This window comes from Montipora capricornis, chromosome 14, assembly GCF_036669925.1.
Source record: "Montipora capricornis isolate CH-2021 chromosome 14, ASM3666992v2, whole genome shotgun sequence".
Classification (NCBI taxonomy): Eukaryota; Metazoa; Cnidaria; class Anthozoa; order Scleractinia; family Acroporidae; genus Montipora; species Montipora capricornis.
This window is the reverse complement of record NC_090896.1, coordinates 27,597,518-27,622,611: the sequence shown is the minus strand read 5'-3', so window position 1 is coordinate 27,622,611 and position 25,094 is coordinate 27,597,518. Positions and strand designations below refer to the sequence as shown.

The following is a 25,094-nucleotide window of genomic DNA, read 5'->3' as shown; positions in this document are numbered from 1 at the left end:
GCTTATCGCTTTACGCTGCTTCCGGTGTCCAGTTTCTCTTTTCGCGTCAATCTCGTACCCAGAATCCTCTGGCTTTTTGGTCAGGACTCTGGGTACAAGATTGTTTTCGCGTCCGATCTAATGCCTGGTTACTAAGCTTTGAATGTTGCTGTGATGAAAAAATCTATTACTGTGTTGAATGAAGAAATTCCTGTCAACAAATACCAGAAAAAGTTCAATCATATGTCAAAGATGGTAGAAACAATGCTCATTATGTTAAAGTCCTAAAATTGTGGGTAAGACTTAGTATTCAGTTTCAATGATAACAATGAGTTTACGTTCGATGAACAGTGGATGATGAAGAAGACTTCTCAAGACTCGACTTTGGTTTTCTTTTGATTTCCTTCAAAAAACCTTTTTTCCAAAATTTGAGCAGCTAAATTCAGGGTACGGCTTATCTTAGACTACAGCTTTAAAGCTCTTTTACCTTTATTTAAACTACTCCCAAAAGCAAACAAGGAAAGAAAATGAGCAAAATAGAGGCATTCTTAGCTGATCTTAGCTGACTATCAGCCTGGATACAATGCATGTTCTTAAATTTGTTCTGAGAATTTGGGTGAATCTCAGCTAAAAAAGGTTCCTTTAAAAAAAAAAAAAAGAATGCAAATAATACATTGGGCAGATCGTAAATTTATATGACTTTAACGAAACACTGGACCAAGGAGTTGTTTCTGGTTTATTCAGTTTGTCTTTCTTCAACAGTAACCAGCATATGATTTCTCCTCAGAATGCTACAGTACTTAATCAAACATACAGGAAAGTCACAGGAACAAATAAAACAATCATTGATTTACAATTCCCTGATTTGAGTCAGATTCTCCTTATTACCATTAAAACAAACATATAGAGAGCAGTACAGAGAATATGAATTTTAATATTAGGAATTAAAGATTTTTGTGGTACAAATATTATTCATTTAGCCCTAAAACCACTAATTATTCATAAGAAAATAGGCCTCAGCTGGCATTTTTACTGTATTAACCTCACCCAATCTATTCTCGGCTTTCACATGACGTCACGACTGCCATGTTGGTGCCCCGACCAAATCCTCTGGGAATTTAACTCTATTATTATGCAAATGCTTCCTTTTGTTTTCATTGAAAAACATGGCTGTTGATCACGTGAGTGAAAACCAGCAATTATTTTCGTTGCAGCTCATAATTAAGGTTAGAGAGTCGGTATTTCTTTACCAACGTCAGTACCTGAAGTTGCTTCTTCTCCCACTGTTCCTTGTACAATAAGTGTGGTATCTTTGCCAAGCGAGCAGTTTCAAAAGCTCTTTCCCATCCTGTGAAGAATAAAAAATTATATCTAATGGCCAATATTGCTCGACTTATTACAACCTTCAGTTGACATCTTTAACCTATTGACACCTGGGAGTCAGAATTAACAGATTTTACTCTAATGCCAAATGATTTTACTTGTCAACTGGGAGTGTCCTAGGGCATTTGAGGTGTCAGTGAGTTACACTGTAACCAGTCAAAAACTACCGGTATGTCCTCTCCATCAATTTAACCCATTGACACCTGGAAGTGTCTCAGATTTAACACATTTTACTGTCTAATGCCAGACGATTTACGTCGTCAACTGGGCATGTATTGCCCAAGGGCGTTTGAGGTGTCAATAGACCGAATGCATTAATGGCGGCCAAAAAAATATTCTTTTGTTTATGTGCTAATTAGCCTCACTAGCCTCGTTTGCATGAACAAAATACAAAAGAAAGGTTGCTTGAGAGCGAGGCTAGTGAGTCTCATTAGCACATAAACAAAAGAGTACATTTTTGCCCACCATTTATGCATTCGGTCAATAGGTTTTAATATAAATAGACAATAATTCCTTCAATCCCTAAAGGGGATTCCTTAGCATTTACCCTATGCATCCTACTTCTGAGCGCAAATATGATTTGAACAATATATATTTTTTGACATATCGATCAGCACAGTGAAGTCATTTCAATCCAACAATGATAGTGACGCCATCTTTTTAGAATATTTTAAACTCAAGCCCTACTTTTTGTTGCATTGTAAAAATTAATTTCAACAAAAGCTATGCCAGAAAGGAGAAGTTAAATGTACAATCATTTCACAGCCATTGGTAGTGGACACAATTAATGATTAGGGAATCATTGTACTTTTAGAAGAAACACGCATTAGATCTTTTTACTTAACACTGATTCTTACCAGGGCCAGATGATCTCTCCGACACAGACTTGGGGTTGAACCCTCCCACATCAATGTTATAGGAACCAGGTCCAAGACAACGATTCTAAGAAGATAGTTGGGTTATTAAAAGTTAACATCAGGAATTAATTAAAATGTGGTATTATATAGAAGACAAATCATCATCTTGATGGTCAAGGGTGGTTGCAAGGAGGAGAGCATCAAATTTGCTAGAACTCCTATATAGAAAAAATAATGTGGTTAGCTGCTTTTCTCTTGTGCAGAAAAATCACTCACCAGTACCTATATCTATGTTTGTTTGTTTGTTATTTATTTGTTTGAGCAGGTTGAAGTTTTGGCAGCTATTCAGCTGATGTGGACCTGCTATACCCACCCACACTGGGAATTTCATCCCCTACTCTTCGCGAATAGAGTGTGGGTTCTTTAGCGTCCCACAGGGAACTAATGAACATGGAAGTTATTTGTGAGACGGGACCTCCGGCTTATCGTCCTTATCCGAGAAGACTTGAAAGTCTTTAGAACCATTTGCGGATGTAATTACGAAGGCAGCACTTTCTCCTCAGTTATTTAAAGACCCCGAGTGTTGGTCCGGCTGGAGTCAAACTCACGACCTCCCGCATGGCAGCCCGGTGCTCAACCAACTGAGCCGCCGTTATCTTTGACTGAGCCACCCAACCCAATCAACTGAGCCACCCTTATCCTTCTGGCCCAGAAGGGTTGTCAAAAAGCCAAAAAACTCTTGGGATCCCTAATTATATTTAAAGCAACAGAAGATGATGATGATGATGATAATAATAATAATAATAATAATAACAATAATAATAATAATAATAATAACAATCAGTTATCATTATTATTATCACTATTATAATAGCTGCTACAAAAGCATACCATCTTCACATCATTAAGGATGGCACAGATCCACAATGCCGCATTTGCAACAAATATCAGGAAACTGTCGACCATGTTGTCTCGGGCTGCCCAGAACTAGCAAAAACAGAATACATACACCGGCACAACAATGTGGCAACCTATGTACATTGGAAGTATACAACTTGCACATAGTAGACAAATGGTACAAATACAAACCAAAAACGGTGGAAGAGAAGAATGATATCACCATTCTTTAGGACATGCCTATTCATATGGACAGAAAGATTTCTGCAAACCGCCCTGACGTTGTCATCAAGAATATTCGGGATAAGAAATGTACTCTCATTGATGTGGCTATACCTTCTGATAAAAATACCTCCACCAAGGTTTCCGAAAGGCTTTCCAAGTATTAAAAAAGATCTGGAAATTTAAATTACCAGAATGTGGCAGATGAAAACAGGGGTGGTTAAGAAAGGCTCAGAAAAGCTTGTGAGAGAAATTCCAGGAAACATTAACCTCTGGGAAATTCAAAAGACAGCATTGATGGGAACGGCACACATTCTACGGAAGGTCCTATCCATCAAGTGACAAAACTCCCACAAGATTTGGAGAAGAAAAAGTCTCATGAACTGAACACTTATGATGATGATTATGATGATGATAATGATGATGCTAATAATAATATTAATAATAGTAATAATAATAATCATAATCATAATCATAATAATAATGATGATGATAATAATCATAATAATTTCTTCCTTACTGAGCCAGGGTGGTGTGAAATAATAGTAATGATTTTTGTACATTGTTAAAAAAAACAGCAACTGCATGACTAATCAGTCCTTTTAAAAATTTATTGCAATACCCTAGCTTGATTCCCTCCACCCATGTAGAGAATGTTTTTCTATTGCAGCAATTACATGCAGGCAAGTCAATTTCTATGTAAATTATACCCACGGCATTAGCCCTAATGGAGGGAAAATTTTGACAAGAAAAACGCAATTTTTTTGTTTATGTTAAAATGTCTAGTATTGCTAAATTAAAGTGTTGTTGACATTCAAATTGCTTAATTCTCTTTAGCCCTTAAAGTCATTCATGATTAATGTTAACTCTTCTGCCCATTAGCAGAGGGAAGTCAATTCCCAATGATGAGTAAAATCGTATGATACATGTTAGACAGAGTATTAAAAATCTATAGCTGTTGAGTGGATGGAGGATATGTTTTTTAAAAGTACATTGAAGGGATATAGCCTGGCAAATAGCCCATAAAAAGTCCTCCTTCGTTTCTCTCGTTTTAATTGCAACAATCACATAAACTAATTTTCTGAAAATAATTTTTGACTGATGATTAAAGTGATATCATATCGGAAACCTCTTAATGACTCCATGTGCAGAATACCCAGCCACTTGTTTTTGTATTGCGCGTTCTAAAGTGTAAATACATCATGCCTAACTGACATGAGTTCTCAACTTTACTTTATTTTAAATATATATTTATAAGTATAATTATATAACCTACCACTTCAGACATGCATTTTTTGTCGTAAGCAACTTGAGTTATAGTTCCAGGTGTTTTGCTTTTAGGGTGAATTCCTGCCACATCAAACCTTCAGATATAAAATTCCAATATTGTATCAGAAAAAACCTAGCTTGCGTGTTGTCGAGCTCAGCTACAGTACAGTAAATATCAAACCGCATCCAAGATCTTCTTCATTTGAGACTTTCATAGAGAAAAATATGCACACCATGTACTGCTTTCAAAATCGACCAAATGTCTTAAAACTTTCACTTGCAAAATTGCATATACGCTTCTCCGACGGATTTCCTTAAGTTAATGAATGAAACCTTTGACATTATAATAAGACGCAAACTTTGTTGTTATGTAAAGAGAACGCGAGGTTTAAGGTTAAATCGATGATGATAATGTTTGGAAACATTTCATAAAGCGATATAAGCGAGTTTAATAAAAAACACAATAGTTTTGGTATTTTGGTAATATCTTGAAGATTTGGCATTAACGTAAGCTTAAACAATCTTTTGAAATGTATTTCATTTCTACGAGCGCGCACATATGAAGGACATCAATGCTCCTGTAATTTGACGAGACACGAAAGCGTTCATTTGCAGCAAGACTTTATGCCTACCTTGCCGTTTGGACCCCGAACGGTGCTCCCGCAAATTTCTTCTGAGACATGTCTACTCAGTCCTTCTTTTTGTCATCCATCGCTCACCGAAAAAGCTTTGAAATTTTGCATAGTTTTAGTTTAACTTCATTGACTCGGCTTGAAAGTAAATTGCCTAGCAACACCGGAAACTCTATACTACTAACCGATGATTCAGGCGCGGCTACACAGACATCCGGGGTATGCAAATGATTGGACTTGTGGGTAGTGCGTAGTCAGCGAGTTGGCTGTAACCAGTCTCATACCCAACAACCTAAGTGCGAATGGAATAATTGTTTTACTAAATTCCTTAAACTCCAAAAGTTTTGAAGTACGAAAAACGAGCGAAATCGAAAAAACCTGATGAAGATGTGAGGTTGTGTAATACCGAGGTGGTCAGACATACACAGGCTTATAACAAAAACGTTTCTTACCTTTTCGCGTACTTCTAAAAGTTGGAATTGATCCAAACTTTCCATAAAACGTTTTCTTGTTGCTTTATTCCAAGAGAACTCTCGCTTTCCGGCTCTTTACCATCTCGTATCCAACGCGGGCTCATGGAATAATTGTTACCGTGTCACCTCCACTTCGGTGAATAGTTGCTAAAATATTAAAACTGGAGCCTGCAGGCCTTAACAGAAGAGATGAAATGTAATTTAGTTTAGCTACCTTTTTATTTTCTTTTGTTTATTTTACCTTGTTATCATGTATTATTATCTTTCCTCTTTTTAATGCATTTCCGTTTTCATTAATTTTACACATCAGGTAGCCTTTTTATGTCATTTCCGGTAAATATAAAGATCTCGTGACAAGCGTTTATCCATTCAATAAACCTGAAGAAGGCTGGTGTTGGCCAGCCAAAATATTGTAACAACGCCTATATTCACGTTGTCTTGACCAACCTTTGCAGTATATTTTCTATGTTTAAAGTTTTTTGGTGTGGTCACGATCTATTTTGATCCAAAGTAGAGCAAGTTTTGATCGTACACGGTTTTTGCAGTGGTTTAATCCTTAAAATTAATTAAAACAGTGGAACGCGCAAAACGTGGAACGTGCGTGGAACGCCTTGAACGCGCGCTTTGATTGGCTACTCAAAGTCCCAATATCCTTTGCTATTCACCTCCGAAAAACTCGCGCGTGATGTGCGCCTGAAAATATTGTAATCATTGCAAGAATAAAATCATCTCTTTGTACAATTATATTATCTCCTTGTTTTAGTACCCACCACTAGCCACCTCCACTTCGGTGAGTAGTTGTTAATTAATCAGGGTTTGGCCGGTGCTGAGTTAATCCGCGTTCCAATTCATTTTAATTAAATTAAAAGGCAAAGGTTTCAAGCCAAAGGTGAAATTTGGGGTGACGTGTCCCTCGTGCAAAATTTAAGGCTCATGCATCCCTTGCGTTTTTGTTGTTAACGAAACATGTCGTTCAAAATCTTCCATCTAGTGCAAAAACCTCATCGTTCATTATTACCTTACATTTTTTATTCTGCTGAGCGCGCGAATTCGACACACCGGATTGTTACGTCTTTGTGACGCTTAAAATGGAGTTTGCTTAAGGTTGGCTATCGTGTGCAGAAAGAAAGAAAACTTTTTGATCGAACATTGAAAAATGGAACCCTTCGCGGGAAATGTATCTACTGCAACAGGAAAAAACAGAATGGTATACAATCCGGAAGATGACATATGCAAAAAGGAGCCCTCGACAGTTAGACATGCGCATAACAGTGACAACAACCTGCAACTTGTGCATTTACTGACCACCAATCCAGCCGCAGCGTTGCCAGCATTTTTTCCCGCCAATAGAAACGCTCAAAAGGTCTTTGTGAGGCAGTCGCTTCATATGACGCGCCCAAGAACGGGAAATGGCAGTACAAGCTGGAGAGGAGACACAAAAAACAGCGCCATTCATGAACTCGACCAGCTCCGTGCCAACTCTTGGACCGCAAGCTTAATGAGCGAGAAAATCCCCTTCAGGAGAAAGCGTTCATTCTCGGAGCTTTATGTATCCAAAGAAGATATCGATAAAAAGGCCTGTTGTATTGATAAAAACGGATATTTTGATTTTGAAGTTTTGCTTCCGGCTGTGTATTGGAAACCAGATCAGTAAAAGAACAACTATTTGATTGAACTGGAGAGAAACAACACTACTTAGACCACAAAGGGATACCCTATTTATCTGAATATGAGAAATCATGGTTTTTGATTTTATGGGTGTGCTCATATCAAGATCAGTGTTAATTATTTCGTCGCAAAGCATCATTTATATACTGTTTATGGTAAACCAGCAGGTCCCAGTTGTTTGAAGGTTGGGTAGCGTTTATCCGCTGGATAGTGATTTATCCGGTGGATAGCGTTGTCCACCTTTTGAACAACCGAGGCCTGTAGTGTTTTTAGGGGGGGGGGAGGTGTTTAAAACTACAAGGCAAGGCGGAGTGGTTTTTAGATCCGATGAAATACGACATGTGTGTTTATTGAACGGCTTCAAAACCATTGCACAAAAACGTGACCCTCTCGAGTCCAGACAGTGGTGCAAGACGTGAGAGGAAGATGATACAAGTCGCTTGGTAACAGGCAAAACCTACGCCCTCCGTATTCTTCCCACGGGCCCATTACACCTTTTTATCAGCCATCATATCATACACATCATATCATACACCTTTATTTACCCTCGGATTTTTAGAGTAGCTTGGTGTAGCTAATATCTCCGAGCATTTACCCTCCCAACCATGATACACCACAGAAGACGGACCACAACACCGGAAACTACATGCCCTGCTCTTTGCGACAAGTGTGCGGGTTCTTTTACGTCCCACAGGATTATGAACATTGAAGGGTTGTGAGACGGGACCTCCGGCTTATCGTCCTTATCCGAGAAGACTAGAGAGCCTAACCATTTGCAGATGTAATTACAAAGGCAGCACTTTCTCCTCAGTTATTTAAAGACCCTGAGTGTTGGTCCGGCCGGAGTTGAACTCACGACCTCTCGCGTGACAGCCCGTTGCTCAACCAACTGAGCCACCGGTGCGCATGACTTTGCAGAGCCCGGTCGCGAAGACCAGCGCGCAGGTTACATTAGGGTCGTTCACACGAGAGAAAATAAGCCGCGGCCTACTCTGGCCGCGGCGTACATAATACGCGGAAGGAACTATTTATACGAGTATAAACAAACTCCCCGGCCAGGATAAGCCGCGGCTTGAGAAAGCCGTGAACGTAGATTTTGTACCATTTATACGGGGTTTTCGCGTCTTATGTAAGCCGCGGCTTATTTTCTCTCGTACAAACGGCCTACTGTCCATCCAGGACCCAGATAAATGACCAAGCTCCTTAGGAGTTCTGGTCGCTCAGTGGGTAGGGCATCGGACCGGGCTTTCTAGGACTCTGACGTTCAGTTGTCCTTTTGACACTGTTAAGCCTCCCCGCTCCTTTACCTCCCCCTTCCCCCCCCCCTCCCACAAATTATTTGCCCCTCCCCTTGTAAAAAGTGACAGATTATTGACAGACGTTCATGAGTAGGATCTTTCCTCTCCAATACAAGTCATATGAGTCAACCTTTGCGCGTATCTTTCTATTTTTAGAATGCCACGAGCTCTTCAGCTCTGCACGCACTGTTTAGAATGGCCAATCAGAATAAAGACATCGTCAAACGAAGACAAAAATAACAAAAACAATGTATGTAAAATGCGCAAATTGTGTAAGTTGATGTAAATGTAAGCGGACTATGTAAGCGGACTCCCGTCTACAGTGAACGGTCCCTGAGGTAAGCGAAAAAGCAGGCGGATATCGAATGGTAGGCGGGGCAAAAGAAAAAGCGACCGCGGGAAGAGACCCGGCGTGAGAGTTAATTGTCGTTATCCAGTTGTAACCCAGTTTTAATACAATTCAGTAATGTCACAAACGTCCATAATTAAGTATTTGAGTTAACTGTCCTGTTACACTGCAGTCTTGCATTTCTTTTATCTTTTGAGTACTATACTCACAAAAACAAATGAGCAAAATAAAGATTTTCTTAGTATGTTCTTTTATGTTCTAAAATTTTGGTTAGTTAATCTCAGTAACCGGAACGTTCTCACCGCTTATAATTGAAAAGAGAATATACTCAGAAAAATGCACTATAAGGCGTTTTCTTTCTTTTTTATTTTCCTTTTCTTTCCTTAGTTATACAAGTGTAATCATGCTTTTGCTTAAATGGTACGTGTCCAATTGCAAGTGCCAGATCATTTTCGCGTATCCTTATTAATTAAGTGACTGAGAAACAGCAGCAAACTCTGCTGGACTTTGTAGGCTTTTTTGCCCATGCGATTTATACGATGGTGAACTTTAATGCCAGACTTGAATGTCAAGCCTCTTCTAGCGCCGGAGAACTAACTTGTTACGCAGTGCATTAGAGTCAGCTCAAATCAAATCAAATGTTGGTTTTTTTAAGAGACGGGATAATCTGATTACCTAGAGAAAAACGGCATCTCAGGGCAAAGGATATACCCATCTAACCCCACCCTATTATGACGCCGATTCTGGGAATTGAATCAGTGACAAATTGGTAGGAAGAGAGTGCTTTCACCACTGCGCCAGCCCTGGGCCACTAGATGTCGAGTCGTGGCTATTTGCTTGCTCCTGCGCTGCATCTTTCAGATTCCGTTTTGGCAGCGAGGGAGAGAAATGTCGGCCCCAAGCCCACAACCCTTCGATGACCACTTCGTTTAAGTCTCAAGTTTAAAGAGCGGAGTGCAAGTGCGGTGGGGAGACTGTACTGACGATCATATATCACTGATCAACGGTGAATTAAGATCGAAGCTGAGGCGGGTTGATCAAATCAAATGTTGCTTTCTGTCTGGAGAGAGAACAGTCGGAGTACCCAGAGAAAAACCCTTCCCGGGACGAACAAAGGAACAACAGAATCAACTTGATTGGTTCGATTCACTCATTCTCGGTTCTCGTCTCTGCCTTCAAATCAACCTCATCCCCGCAGTGCGGCCAGGGGGTTGGGACACTTGCCTTGAGATCTGGAGTTCCCGATTTCGAGACCCGTTCTGACCACTCCTTGAATTTGTTCCTGGTAGCCCCTGGTTCAACTTATCGGCCAAACTTGTAAATACCCAACAGGTTTGCCTCCGGTCGGTTGGGAATCTTAACAGTTATTATTTTAGTTCTGTTCTGTCATTTCGCTGATTGTGTTTCATTGGCTCTGAAAAGCCCCTATGGGAAGTGGTCCATTAAGTATGTATTATACTGCATTGTCTCTCTTCTCTGGCTAATTTGTCCTCGAGGTTGCCTTAAAATGTGGGTTGACTTTGTTGGTCCTCTAATCTGCTCTAAGAAGCTTTTCCCCGGGTATTCCAACCCACGATTAAGGACGGTGCCCACTATTGTTATTGCACATACCTTCTGTGCATCTCGAGATACTCGGATTGGCCAAGGGATGGTGCTTATTAATACAGGGATTTTTTTGCGCGGTTTAAAAATATGCAGAGAAAGATGAACTTAGGTAGCAAGTGATCAAGCTTCAATTTGGAAAAGAAGACCATACATTGCTTTGTATTTTAGAGCTTTTTACAGATATTGTTGATTAATTATCTACTAAAAATGAGTGGTTACCCCCAATTTTCTTTTTGGATTTCAATAACACTTCATAAGTTAAGATCTGTATTTCCCGCGTATTTTCAGCAAACCGCGCCAAAATGCCTTTGAATTAGTAGGCACCGTCCTTAGAGCGAGTTTCAATCGAGTGTCGTAAAACCAAAACCAAAGTAATTACTTTGGCCAATCAAAAAGGACGTAGACAATCCAGTAAACCAATCAAAACTTGAAGTAATTACACGTAGCCGACACAAAACGCGGGAAAATGTGGACGCGCCACGATTGGTTTTGGTTTGACTTCTGATTCATTTGGTTGAAAAAGTAGCACGAGAACTTTGAATCAATCAATGATTGAAGTAATGCAAAACCAAAGCAATTTGCCAATTACTTTCGACACTCTATTGAAAACCACTGTAATCACAGTCGATTTGATTTGATTTTTGTACAGTGTCTCTAATTAGTCTCCCAGGGATAATTAAAAATGCAGTTGACACTTAATATTGACTCATGCGAGTGAGACTTCATAGCTTTTACTCTGTCTAACGCCACACGATTCTATTCGTTTATGGGGAGCGGTTTAAGAGGCATTCAATGCGTTAAATTAAGTTTTAAGTTGTAGTTGAGAGATTCCGGACTATCTTTTGACGCACTCTCTTTCTTTCGATTGATGCGAGCCATTGGTTTTTTTCCTTCCGTTTGACAGTCTCTCTCGATTTGAGAACCTATCATTATTGGAAATGTAATAATTTAGAGGTAGCGATAATATTCAGTTGCTTCGTGCATTTGAAAAAAAAGAGCTTGCCATCATGTAATTGTTTATACCAAAATTATATTTTCAAAGCAAATGAAGCAAAACAAACAAAGCAAATGGAAAGCATCCTTCGTTACTCGAAGCTCAGTTCCGCCCACAGGGATCAGAGGAATCCTATTTGACCGGTTAGATTAGTTAGATTCACCGTACAATTGCAGCGCGAATCAATCTTGTTGATTTGAATCGTCGTACGTGATTTAAAAAAAGGCATACCAACGTCCGTGTTACGCTGCCGTTGAAATCCTATCCGCGAAACAAAAGCGCATACAATAAATGACTGTGGGCTTGTCACTAGTGGTCATTAACATTCACTAACAGTATAGAAATAGACAAGGGATGAAAGCGACAGGAGCACCCAATGAGAATATAGTTCAAAACCACTTAGACATAGCATTCTTAAACGCATTTTAGTATTTAAACGGTGGATATAGGCATATTTTTACCCCCTAAAAATCTTTAATCTGTTGGGATTGCCTAGCTGAAAGGCTAGAGATCTGAAAATTATAGGGATCAAAAACCTTTTCGCAAATTTCAGTCAAAAAAAAGGCTCCCGAAAATTCTAGGTGAGCTTTTTAGGGTAAAAATCCTTTAAAAATGGGCAATTATACCATTTTTTGGATGTTCGGAAATCCTAGGACAGGCAGGTAAGCAAGATAATTATTTTACAAGAAACGTTCCGAAGTCTCAGATCGTCCTCCAAACAGATATTTTCCGAAAATTAACGTTGGGTGCTCCTGAAGCGATTTTGGTCAAATTTTGAATCGTCCATAAATCGCTAACATTTAGATGAAAAAAAAAAATGCCTTATTTCCGCAAGTTGGTAGGGAAACAACATAAGAAATTAACCAGGAAAGCGCGTTAAATTCAATATTCGAGGAACCAATTTTCCAAGCGTTTTACGATCGCTTTCGTACAATGTGGAACGGAGGATACCGGTGACGGAAATGTGCCATCAGTTATAAGAAGATACATCAATCGTTAGTAATTCAAATCTCAAGATCGCTCGGAAAGACATGAAAGACATGAAAACTTCGCATCGAGAAAAACGGCATCGGCACCACGATGATACACAAAACAATAAAAAATTAAAAAGCGGAAAACAAATTTCTCTTCAGAAGTTGGTAAGAGTTTTCCGAATTTGTTTTGCGTTCTTTCTCGATCCTGCTCACACAACGCTTTAAATAACTACAATATAAATGTAAGCATTAACATATAACTATAAAAAATTGGGGTAAAATCAACCCAAAGAAATCAAGCCATCGGTTGTGAATCAGCAATGTGGTGTTTATTAAGTGGGATGCCACAGGCATACCACGTCATAAAAACAGTCGAATTACATTTTTCTAATTTTTCTTCTTCGTAAAAATAAAACAAATGTTCATACCCCACGGATCATTTGAATTAGCTCTTGTAGTTAGTCTGAAATTCGAGATGAAATAAAGTTTACGCACGCATGTATGTATGTTAACTTTAGTAGGGCGCGTGCGCACACTTTGTAATCTGCGACCTTCAGTGCTTACCACATGTCAGATAAAATGACTTTTCCCTTGCATATTTAAGCCAAGGAATTGTTACGTTAAATTGACAAGGGCGGTTTGGAGCTGTGAGTAGGCGTGGGATTTGTCACATATGGTTTAGGGGCCGACATATCTCTCCCTCAATGCCGTACCGGGAGGCAAGGTCGGTAGCAGAAAGCAGCGAAGGGCCAACTGCGTCCAAAAGCGATCGCACGGGCCGAAATCCCGGGATGACTCGTTTGGTACGACGCTCCAGCGCCGGTGTCTGGAGGTACTGCGTTTTTCCCTCTTGTTCAAAGATTCCGTCCGCGCATGCGTAAATTTTTTGGCTCTCCGATACATAGAAATTAAGATGCTGGTTCAGTTACAAGGAATGAGGCATATAAAACTCGTAAGGTAAGAAGCGCGCGTGTCTGCTCTTCTCGAGCCAGAGGTGAGAGATGGTTTCACGCAGACTGGGACACCTAAAATGCTCTGTTGTAAACATGGCGGTTAACGAGTGAACTTGTCTCTCTAGCCTTTCTGTGACGAATTCCACCACCTACCGATACAATAGACCTTATTCACGATAGCCGCCATATTGGATTTGCCTTTATCATGCAAATTAGCTACACACTTCTGAGGGGGCAAACAACACAATTTCGAGAGGTTATAACGAACATCTTAGCCACACAGATGACTTGTTTCACGTTCATTGAATGTTTATCACCTAAGGAGTAAAATAGAAGGCGTACACAAGTTACTTCGATGATCTTTTAGCGAAAATTGAGCAGATAACGAAGTAGAAAGTCAAAATGTCGGAGGCAATCAAAAGATATAATATTATTGTAAAAGGTACTTAATTCTAAATTCTAAAATGTACTTTTAGCAATGTTAATTCAATATTTCGACGAGCCGATTTTCAGCAATTTGCCTTTATTCCAATGTTTGCCCCCCTAGCATAACACATGGCTAATTTGCATGACAAGTTGAAAACCAACATGGCGGCTATCGTGAATAAGGGCTATTTGGGCAAGTTTTGAAAGCTAAAAACTTCAATCGAGGCTGTATTTTGCTGGTAGGACTGGGTGGCCCGACACTTATAAAAAATTATATGAAATGACAATCGGGTGTCTTCCCTTGTCATGGAATGGCAGAATTACCCAGAATTCTTTTGGGCATGAAGGAGGCAACTTGAGAAGCACGAGACTGGCCCTCATCAAATGACTGAGCCGCGGCCGGAGGAAAAAGTGAAAAGACGATTTCTAGCCAGATTCTAAGCATTAACTCTGGTGTGTGCAGTTAACGTAGACTTTTGATTTCTGAACAAATTTTTGTCATAGAAAATTCACGACAAATTTGTGCTTTTTTCGCTGTGATCCTCGCGTCAAAGGAACGGTATAATAATGTAAATAAGAGAATAACCAGATTTATATTTGCAGATTACCTGTTCTGTTACAACTAAAGTTAAACTCTACATCTCTATGCAATAAGCGCATTCAAAATCTCCTCATATTACTTTATAAAAGTATGGTTTTTTTTCTTTTTTTTTTTCTTTTTTAGGGTTTTCCTGCCTATATGAAAAGTACGTTTTCTCTGCCATCCTCTTTTTAGGCACGATATTTGCGAAAATTACATTCTGTCCCTCAATAAACCTAGATCAACCAGTTGTGTTTCTTAGTTCTTTTTTCTTACGTATCAGCTAAGTTGCGGAATGCGCTACCTGATTTTATCCGTACCACTGAGTTTACTGGTTTTAAAAGAGAATCCATGGCCGCATTTGTACAGCGGTTTTTCTTTATAATGAGTATATCTTTAACTATTATGTATTTAGTATGTATCTGTATATACTCCTCCAATGTGCCTCACACCAATGTAGCCCGGGTTGGATTCCCGGTCCCGGCATCATATGTGGCTTGAGTTTAATGTTGGTTGTCTCCTTGCTCCCAGAGGTTTTTAATCGGGTACTGTAGAGCACTGAAACAAGTTTTAGATTTTGAATCGCCCTCTAAATTCTGGGGTTTCCGAATTACTTACCGACTTCCTGTCAGACTGCCATTGTTATGCGACCAATCAAAAAAATAGTTCAAGTCCATTATCCCAGAGGTCACCCGCTGACCAAAAAGCTCGATGACTCTGGGTACGTCTGGATGCGAGATTGGGAGTTCATCCGTTGCCATTTCCAAGAATTTCCAACTAGAATTGGAAGAGAGAGGAGACTGGATCGGGAAGAGGACACGCCTGGCTGAGTCTAAAAAAAACAAGTCATCCGTTTTCTCTTTTGTCGTCTGTGCTGTATAGATGATGTCAAAAAGAATCCCTGTGTTGATATCAATACTTTCCTTCCAATACTTTGTCATTTCATCCTCTTGTCCACGACGGGATTATAATGAACCTCAAGGAACGCTCCATTCTCCTGGTTTCAACACGTCGGAATCATATGGGAACAACATGGTTTGTGAATACAATATCGTTCTTAATCCTGGTCTGAGAATAATTCTAGAGTTCATAACCCTGTCCATACTTGGTACCATGCCGAACTGTACGGAGGATTCTTTGGAAATATTCGTTGGGTAAGTTAAAAACTACGTTCAAAATGTTTGAGTTGATTTGAATCGAAACCAGCCATTTCTTGTTTACTGAAGCGGCTGTGTATGCTATTTTAACTCATATCTCGTCTATATGTAGAAGCGCCTTCATTTCGTTTTTCAGAATTGGGTTTTCAGAATTATCTCCTAGAAGAAGTTAACATCGTTAATAGTTTGAACTCAGCATTTGGAAGATATCTGTTGACAAACATTGCTTTTGTTATTAAAATGTGCCAACCACAGGAACAAAGGACTCATTGTGGACGAGCAGTGAAGGTCTGGTTGGCACATTAATGGCAATAGGTGATGTCAATGATATCCAAGTGTTTCAAGAAGCACCGACAGTCGGCCGTCGACTATTTCGCTCAGAGAAGTCGGTTACTTTTTTCCCTAAATTGAATTAATTGAATGATTGCTTCAAACCTGAAGTAAAATTCGTTTTTGATGAACTTAAATGTACTTTTTTTAAACCTCAATTTCAAAATAATTATCAGATTTGATACTGCCTTCTTGCAGCTACAGTGAACAGGGAACCTTTATCCGCATTTTTGCTTAGACCAACCGTTGCATTTTATTACATAATACAATTAGGTTTAGTTATGTCCACAAACATATCAAGACGTTTTATGCAAAACATTGTTATTGACTAATCATTGCATCAAGACTTGTTTTCCACTAAAACAGTAAATTTTTTTGTTTAGTTTCATTGATTAAGCCTTTTCGTTCCTTCAGATTAAAATGTCATATTTTTATTGTTCGACAGAACAGTCATGCTCAGGTTGACCGAACAAAAATTAATTATTGCGGTTTGTCTAGACAAACCAAAATGTTTCCATTCGCGCTTGAAAAAACATGCAAGAAATTTTGCCATTCACGGCAGGTTGAAGTTGGTAGTAATGAGGACATGACGTTGTCAAAAGGTCATAGAACGTTTAAATTATTAATTTTCCTTTTGAAATGGTTTTCCAAATCTTTCTTTGCTGGAAATTATCAAAAGAATGTGCTTAATTGCACACTCAGTGTGGCTGTTGATGAGAAATCTTTGTTTACCCTTGTACTCAATTTGGTACCCAGAACGCTGGAAATCGCATTTCAGAGCTTGCAGATTTCAAAATTTTCTGGGGGATGAGTCGGCTTTAACTCGACTTAAACCAGCTGCCTAGCTACTTCAAAATTTACTGAAACCCCTGGATATCTTCCAAATGGACCTTTTCATGGTTTTTGACGCCATATTGGTTGGGGCACAAACAGGGCTTAAAATAATTTCAGTGAATGTTTGAGAATTTTGCCAACTTTGAACCATGTAATCATCATAATCAAAGAGCAAGCCAACAGCTTCCTTGTGAGTTTGTCTGCATCGTCTTTCGTACGTGCTGAATTGTCCGAAGCTTTATCGTCCTGGGTCCCATCCAAATTGTTGGATATCCAGCAGAAAAAAAGATTTTGTCAAAATTTCTTCAGGGATCTCTCTTCGGACCCTCGAGCGACCCTGCGAGTTGTTGACGTTTTGCTGCATTGGTTGGCAAAGATTTCCAGTGAAGCTACGTTTTTGTGGGTACTTCACCAAACAATAGCTTACATGTAATTTGTTAGAAGTTTGAAACAAGCGGTATCATTCTGAATACCAAGTTTCCAACTTGTTTTGAAACACATTTTCTGGCACGTCGGAATAAACTCATGTCACCCAAAATAAGAGATTTTTCATGTCTAACCTCTCATTCAGTCTGAGGCTAGACATTCACGGTCTCAAAAATGGCCGTTGAGTGATAAAGGTAAATGGCACCAAGGAAATCAAATGTAAATCCCATAGGACATGGCCACACAAATTTCTTCTGTGAACAACACAATCTAAACAAAAAAAGTTGTAAGTTAAACAACCGGAAATTTGAATAAAAGATATTCAGATTGAATGGTTTGGTGAACATTGCAGTCACCACGACTTCTGAAAACTTGAAGCACTGAATCATTACAAAAGAGTCAATGTAACATTAATTTTGTCACATGTAATGTGGCAGATTTCACAGCTGATCAAATTTCACTGAGAATGAAAATTTTCCTAGCATCTTGCAAATTATTTAACTTGAGTGGCCAAAGTTTGCATCTTCAATTCAATTGTGTCCTGTGTAGTATGTTCTACACTGTATTTGTTGGTGAAATTTGATCTTTCTGTTTTGGAGCTGCAATGCAAAGAAACTCAACGACTTTTAATTTTCTGTGTGATAATCAGAGGTTTAGCGTTTATCTCGAAATCAAGTGCCTTTTCATTTTAGTAAAAAAATACCGGGTGCAATCTTGAACTTTCCTCTGAGAAGGGGTCACTTACCTGAGCATGGGTGCTTACGCAGTAAATAACAGTAATTCATCATGTGAAAGTGGTGAGCAGCATAATGGAATATAGACATTGAAATGTCTCAAAACATTCCAAATCTGTCACCAAGTAAGACACAGTCTTGTGTCTAGAGTGGGCTTTTCTTTTGGCCAGTGCCAAGAACACGGACTCTGGTCAGAGCCAAAGCAGGAATTCCACATATCACGAACTTCTGGCTCTTCTGCACATTGTCAGAAATTTGAAACATCGGTCGTCATTACTGTGACTGCGCGTACATGTATCATTACAGCACTTTGTAGCTAGGGCGGTTGTCCTGGTTGTTCTCCAACAGCATATGTGCCAACTCTCCTGGATTATCTGGGAGTCTTCTGGATATAAATTTATAAAATCTCCCGGTCTCCTGTATGGGGCATTCAATTTCTTGGATAAAAATGCGTCTGAACCTTTTAAGGTGCTACTATGATGAAATTCACATATTTCCTATCTAAGCCATTTTCAGACAATAGTCATACGCTTGAAGTCTCTATGAGAAGAAGAATGCTGGGGGGGGGGGGGGGTGTGCGTGTTTTGATCGTGGTGGGGGGAGGGGGGAGAGTGGGAGAGACTGCATGGAAAAAATCTCCAGATTTTAGATCTCCAGGCATTGGCACCTCTGCAATAGTGCCCACTAAGAAGAACAAGAAGTAGAAACTAGTCTTTATTTGTACTCTATTCTTGTCTAAAGCGATTTTCAAATGAGTGTCATAAAACCAAAACCAAAGTAATTACTTTGGCCAATCAAAAAGGACGGACACAATCCAGTAAACCAATCAAAACTCGAAGTAATTGCACGTAGCCGACACAAAGCGCGGGAAAATGTGCATGCGCGAGCCACGATTGGTTTTGGTTTCACTTCTGATTGGTTGAAAAAGTGGTGCGAGAACTTTGAACCAATCTCTGAGTGAAGCAATCATAAACCAAAGTAATTCACTAATTACTTTCGATACTCAATTGAAAACCGCTCTATTGGTAGTAACTAATTAAGTTACAGTAATCATGGTAATTTGCCACATAAATGACAAGTCATCTACAAAAGCAATTTTTTGTATTTGACATCTTTCATTTGTCACGTAAAAGTTAATATGCCAGCGTTTCAGCAAATGCTGTACTAGTACATGACTTGTACGTAGAGAGACAATTATGCCTACAGTGTAATCCCTTTTGTTTTAATTTTCTAGCCATGATGCTATTCAGAACAATGCATCAATTGGAAAATTCTGTTCCTGTTCTAATGTTTCCCTGCCAAAGATCTACTCATTTGATAATTACTTGAGGCTGGTGTTCAAGTCTGATCAGTCAATGAAAGGTGCTGGTTTTGAAGTTCGTTACTCCTCAGATAACAATGTGACAAAGCTTGATCCTTCAACAAATTGCAGGTATGTTGGAACATTGGAAGGAATTATAGCGGTGTGTGGCTTGCGGAAATGAAAACACTGAACACTTACCATTTGAATGGAATTTTCGGTAATTCCGGAGAGAATTCAAAATTAATGGAACGGTTCATCCCGGTGGAATGTTTTCGGATAAAAGGTAATACCTTTCGAGGTATTCCCTTTTTCTTGCTTTGACCGGAATGTCGGGAAATTTCTGTACCATATGCCCACAATTACAAGTGCGAGAGAAAATAGACCATTTCATTTGTTTTTCAATTGGAACAACCCTTTTTTTTTCTGGCAAATGATACGGCACATTCCCATTTTCTCTTTCTAAGTACAGAACGTGCAGGACCATTTGTCGAAACATTCTCACCGAAAACTTCATTGAAATGGTAAGCGCTAACTGGTTCCTGTTTGTCCACTGAAGTTATGTCCTGTTGGATGGCGGTAACCCATTGACCCCCTAAGAGTGAGACTTGACAGATTTTACTCTGTCTAATGCCAGACAATCTTATTCGTGAATGGGGGAGGGGGGGGGGAGGTGTCCTGGGGTGTTTGAGGTGTGAATAGATCAAAAACTATGTTGATGGCTAGGACCCCCCCTCCCCCCCCCTCCCCATTGAAGAGTAAAATCGTCTGGCATTAGGCAGAGTAAAATCTACTAAGTGTCACTCTCAGGAGGCAATGGGTTAAAACTTTTTGATGTCCATGATTACATGTAGATGTCTGTATCAGTCCAGGAAACAAAATATCCAAATGAAGCAGGCTTTCTAACATTGTGACCACTCACTTCCCTTAGATGTTTGTGATTGAGGTAAGGTGGGTACTTTGAAAAAAGAGGCTTTTGAAAAAAGAGGGTTTTGAATTACAGAAAAGCGATTGGACTCCAGGTCCCGATTTGACACAAAGGGTGAAACGCTTCAAGCAAAAGTGTGACGGCCCTCTGAAATCAAGGACTAATAAACAGAAATGCAAATATTTACTCCTTTGGACTGGGGATTACGGATTAATTAGATCTCTATAGCACATGGAACTTGTCTGAAGAGGAGCAAAAAATGCTTAGAATATTAGAAGCAACTGGAAGAAAATGTGAAACTCCAGTCAAATTACATGTGCATATTGAATGCTTTTACCTTCCAAGCTTGAAACAAAACAACCAACCCCACCCAAAAGAGAAACGCCTCTTTTGCATCCAAGATCGTTTTGATGGATTTCAAGAATTCCATAAAAATTATGAAACCATATCACATAACCCTTGAACCTGGGGCAGAGCAGTCCACCCTCCACAGTCAGTACCAGTCAATCTGCTATAATAAGAGCTCTATAAACAAGAGGTTGACAAGATGCTAGAGTTAGGTGTTATTACCAGGGCTGACACGCCCACAGACTTGGTGAACAGCATCGTCCTGTCAGAGTCAACTTACGATAAGGTAAGATGAGGTGGTGACTCAGTTGAGCAATGCCAAGTTCTTCACCCTAGTAGATGCTAAGAAAGGGTATTGGCACGTCCCACTGGATGAACCCAGCTTGTACCTTGATGCATTTGTTACCCCCTTTGGAAAGTTCTGATTCACCTGGCCTCCTTTTGGCCTCATTGTTTCCCAGGATTTATTCCAGAAACAGCTTGACTCAGCACTTGAAGGCCTCAGGGGTGTCACAGGCATAGCAGATGATACAGCTGTACCTTCATCTTTGGTTCCACAGAGCAGGGACATGACAAGAATTTTAGCCAACCTGATGGTGCAAGCCCGACAGAAGGGCATGAAGAGAGGCTGCAATTTAAATGTAAGGAGCTCCGTTTCTTTGGACACACCTGGACCCCACAAGGTGTGAGGCCAGATTGCAGTGAAGTAGAAGCCATACAAAGCAATTGTGACCTCGAGAAGATGTCAAGAGCCTACAGCGCTTCTTGGGCCTGGTCAACTATCTTACAAGGCAAGGTACTCAGCTCACCTGGCCACCATTACGATACCCCTGTTACTATCTAGTTGCCCAGCAACAAAAGGCACTGACATACCAATTGCAGATGCACTGTCTATATTTTCACCTCAACCTGCAGCAGCCAATAGCCAGCTACCACGGCTTGAAATCCATTACTGTATGTCAGAAAGCTCACTAGCACCTCCTCACAGGCAATAGTGAATCACCTTAAGAGCATCTCTGCAGAACATGGCATCCCATCCCAGCTGGTTACCGACAATGGATCACAGTACAGCTCTAAGGAATTCAAAGATTTTACAGAATCTTATGGTATTGAGCACCTTACCAGTTTCCACCATTATCCAAAAACAAAAGGGTCCTCTAAATGTATGGTAAAGACAGTATTTTTAATATTACACCATCCTGGTTTTCTGATTGGTATGAATTTGCATAAACTTCCTCCATTTAGTTTTGACTTTGGGGGACATTTATGGCCTGGCCGTGTAATGTTAAGGGACAAATTGTCCTGCAAGGGGGAGACTGTCGCAATTTCACGCTCTGGCTCAAACCCTGCCATACAAAGACCTGGAAACCAGGAACCATCTTGAGAGCAGCAAAAGAACCTCGATCATACAATCATTGTCAAAAACAGTACCACAGAAGATGTATACTGAGGTACAAGATCATCACACCTCAGGCCAGACGCAACAAGTTCCGGTGCACACAGTCCCACACCAGTCCAAGTACCCACAGCAGTCACAAGACCACCATCACCATCCAGGGAAATGAAGCCATCTGCGAGTGCAGACAACCACCAGGACACAGCCCAGAGCCAAGACCCCTTGCAAGGATCGAGCTTTTCCCAGAGACAAGTGGCGGGTGTTGGACCAGATCCGGGCGGACATTTAAACCACCAGATAAGCTGAGCATTTATACGAGTGCTGTTGTTTCGCATTACAGATTTACATGTAAGTTAGGTCGAATTGAACATTAATTTGAAAAGCGCTGTTGTTCGTTGTTACAGTTAAGTCCTATATTGATTAATTTAGTATCACCTCATTGAAGATCTGTATTACCCTATGCATTAGGGACCTTCAGATTCTAGGACGAGAACGACTACGAGTACCAAATTTTCTCGTAGAAAAACATTGAGCGCGCGCAAACCAGCGTCATTTTGGCGGGAAAAACGTGTTACCGTCGTCATTTTAGTACGAGGTTTTGCAAAAATGTCGTCGTGTCAAAACAAGTCAACAACACGGCAGCAGTTTTGGCATTTTTCGATCAGCAAAAAGGCCCAGGTAACAGCAATAAGAATAACTGAGAAACCTATACTGCTAACAAAGAGTAAGATTAATCTTACGGGCTATAAATCTTCTTAGTATTTTCGCTAAAAACAAACAGTCAAAACTCGTACTCGTTCTCGTCCTCGTCCTAGAATCTGAAGGTCCCTAATGTTGCAAAGAGGGGGATGTCACACTATAGGTCACATGTTACGTGTCACGTGTACATTATGCAAAGTACAATGTAGTTCGGCTCCACGTGTAGCGGCCATATTAGAGTTATAATAAATGTGAAAGAAAGTAAAACAGTTGCCTTGACTAATTTCCAGCCAGTAGTTTCAATAAAAATACCAACACTGGATGAAAAGCATCGGCTACTTTTTTCCCCAAAATTGAACTAATTCAAGACATATTCTTGTAAGCTCAAGATTAAAATTCATTTTGACAAATCTCATTCATTTTATCATTCTTATCAGAGAAGACGTGAAAGTCGAGTTAAAAGCTTTTATAAATTTATTTCTTTGACAGGCATTAATTCACCTCCTACAGGATATAGTAATGGTATGAACATGCAATTGACAACAGCCTCGGACAAAATTATGGTTGAAACACTTTGCAATACCTTGCCCTTCCACAATGTTGTTTTGGCAAATGGGCACAGAAACTCTCATGCAAACAACATTGCGGGGGGGAGGGGAATTGGCCACAAAAGCTTCAGATCTGTATAGTACTATTCCAAGGTACATAGGGATAGGGACTGTCACAGACTGCAGCTCTCACAGCTCATATGTTAGAGCAGTGCCGTGGAATCACACAGTCATGAGTTTGAGTCCTGTTTTTTTTTTTTTCATGGTTCATGTGGAACTTGCTGAGAGATGTCAATTCAAAGGCAATGCTCCCCTTAAGTACCATGCAAATGGTGTAGTCCTTGGTTCAACTCCTCCTTAGAAGGCAGGATGGGGTAGTAGTCATCATCCACACTTTCCATCCTAATCTGCCATTGTGTGGATTGAAGACCATTATTTCCCATTATTGGAACTCCTATCAAAGCCCCCCTTAAGTCCCGGCTGACAGTGAAATCAAAGAAAGTGCCCCAGCTGACCACCAAGCACTGGAGTTAAGTTTTAGTGGTGCTCTGTGCGCCAAAGGCTCTCACTCAGCACCATTGGTAAGAAAAAATGTTAACGCATCTGTACCCCGCCATGTATGCCAACCTCAAACTCTAGTGCAACCTGTGTTTCATGGTGGGAATATCTTTGATATTGGACATCCATGTTGTGGTTAATTGACACCTGTCAAAACAAAGTACATGTATCTGCTGAACAGGTACTGGTTTTTGATTGGATCGCAGGCTCAGGTCAGGCTTGGCTAAATCTATATAGTTAATACCCTTTTAATAAGTCTAATATATGCCGTTTTCCGCTAATGACGTCAAATTCATGCTTTTAAAATTTACTCAGAAATGTACAAAGGCTTCAAATAAGAAAAGAAAATCGACTTCATTAGCGGAAAACGGCATATATTAGACTTATTAAAAGGGTGTATATATTAGTCCTCCTGAAGGCACACTTCTTAAGGTTTATCAAAATTCAGAGTGCATTATTTTAAACTGTACTTGAACATCAGGACATAACTGAAACTCCAGTGCTTGACATAATAATTTTATTATGCATCAAGCTATCTGGCTCAAAATAACTAACAATGTTAATGTACATTACAATGTCTATACAGCACAAAATTGATTGGATCTTCGAGTGGAACAGTGGTTACCCCCAACTGGCCTCTCCAATACTTTCCCTATGCTTCCTGTGTTTGGACGCTCCAGATTCCCAAGTCAATGGTCCTTCGCATCTTTTTTGCAAGCTTTGATCTGGAAGTAAATTTTATTTGTGACCCTGATAACAAAGGCCCACTTTCAAGTGATGATATTTTTCTAAGTGGTGAGTAAAACCAAACCGTAGCTAAATGTTATCATGGTCCTCGAACGACAACGCCTTACACGTTCATGGTACCTTGTAACCTTTTGAGCGTTAAGGATTTTTTCACTTATACGTGGAATAGACCTTTCCACACCATACTAGTTGGGGGGCAAACACAGCTTATAATTATTACGGTGAATTTATGGAAATTTTGCTTACTTTGAATCATTATAAATCCTGTAAGTTCTGACAGTTGTGGATAGCGAGAATACCTCTCAAAAAGCACTTCTACTGAGATAAGTTTTGTGAAGTATGGTGACTTGAATCACGCTGTAATGACGATAAATAAAATTTGTGAATTTTATATTAAACCCATGCAATCAAAATTATGCAAACTAAACTTTGAAGCGACGTGAGGAGATTTCTAATATCCAATTTTCAGACATTGTGCCTCGTGCAATGAACTAATTTTCCGTTGAATGATATCAATAAAATGACTAAAA

The 25,094-nt window shown here is 39.8% G+C and overlaps 2 protein-coding genes across 2 annotated transcripts in view; one reads left to right on the top strand and one right to left on the bottom strand.

Annotated features, from left to right (window-relative positions):
• Positions 1-5,418, bottom strand: part of LOC138032990 (ciliary microtubule-associated protein 2-like) — a 20,943-nt gene extending 15,525 nt beyond the window's left edge. The window contains exons 1-4 of the mRNA XM_068880716.1: positions 5,240-5,418; positions 4,615-4,702; positions 2,220-2,304; positions 1,242-1,327 (exon numbers count right to left, since the gene is read on the bottom strand). Coding sequence (XP_068736817.1) covers positions 1,242-1,327; positions 2,220-2,304; positions 4,615-4,702; positions 5,240-5,289 — 309 coding nt within the window. The 5' untranslated portion in view covers positions 5,290-5,418. The remainder of the gene's footprint in view (positions 1-1,241; positions 1,328-2,219; positions 2,305-4,614; positions 4,703-5,239) is intronic.
• A 9,958-nt stretch (positions 5,419-15,376) lies between these two features.
• Positions 15,377-24,620, top strand: LOC138031828 (procollagen C-endopeptidase enhancer 1-like). The gene is made up of 3 exons (XM_068879452.1): positions 15,377-15,713; positions 19,275-19,472; positions 24,404-24,620. Exons 1-3 carry the CDS (start codon positions 15,442-15,444, stop codon positions 24,618-24,620), a joined length of 687 nt encoding a protein of 228 aa, XP_068735553.1. The 5' UTR covers positions 15,377-15,441.
• The last annotated feature ends 474 nt before the right edge of the window (positions 24,621-25,094 follow it).

Excerpts from the sequence above, each read along its gene's own strand:
- LOC138031828 (XM_068879452.1), top strand. The coding sequence starts at position 15,442 with ATGATGTCAAAAAGAATCCCTGTGTTGATATCAATACTTTCCTTCCAA. Across the intron at positions 15,714-19,274 it reads TCTTTGGAAATATTCGTTGG|CCATGATGCTATTCAGAACA; the intron begins GTAAGTTAAAAA and ends TTAATTTTCTAG. Across the intron at positions 19,473-24,403 it reads GATCCTTCAACAAATTGCAG|CACAAAATTGATTGGATCTT; the intron begins GTATGTTGGAAC and ends ATGTCTATACAG.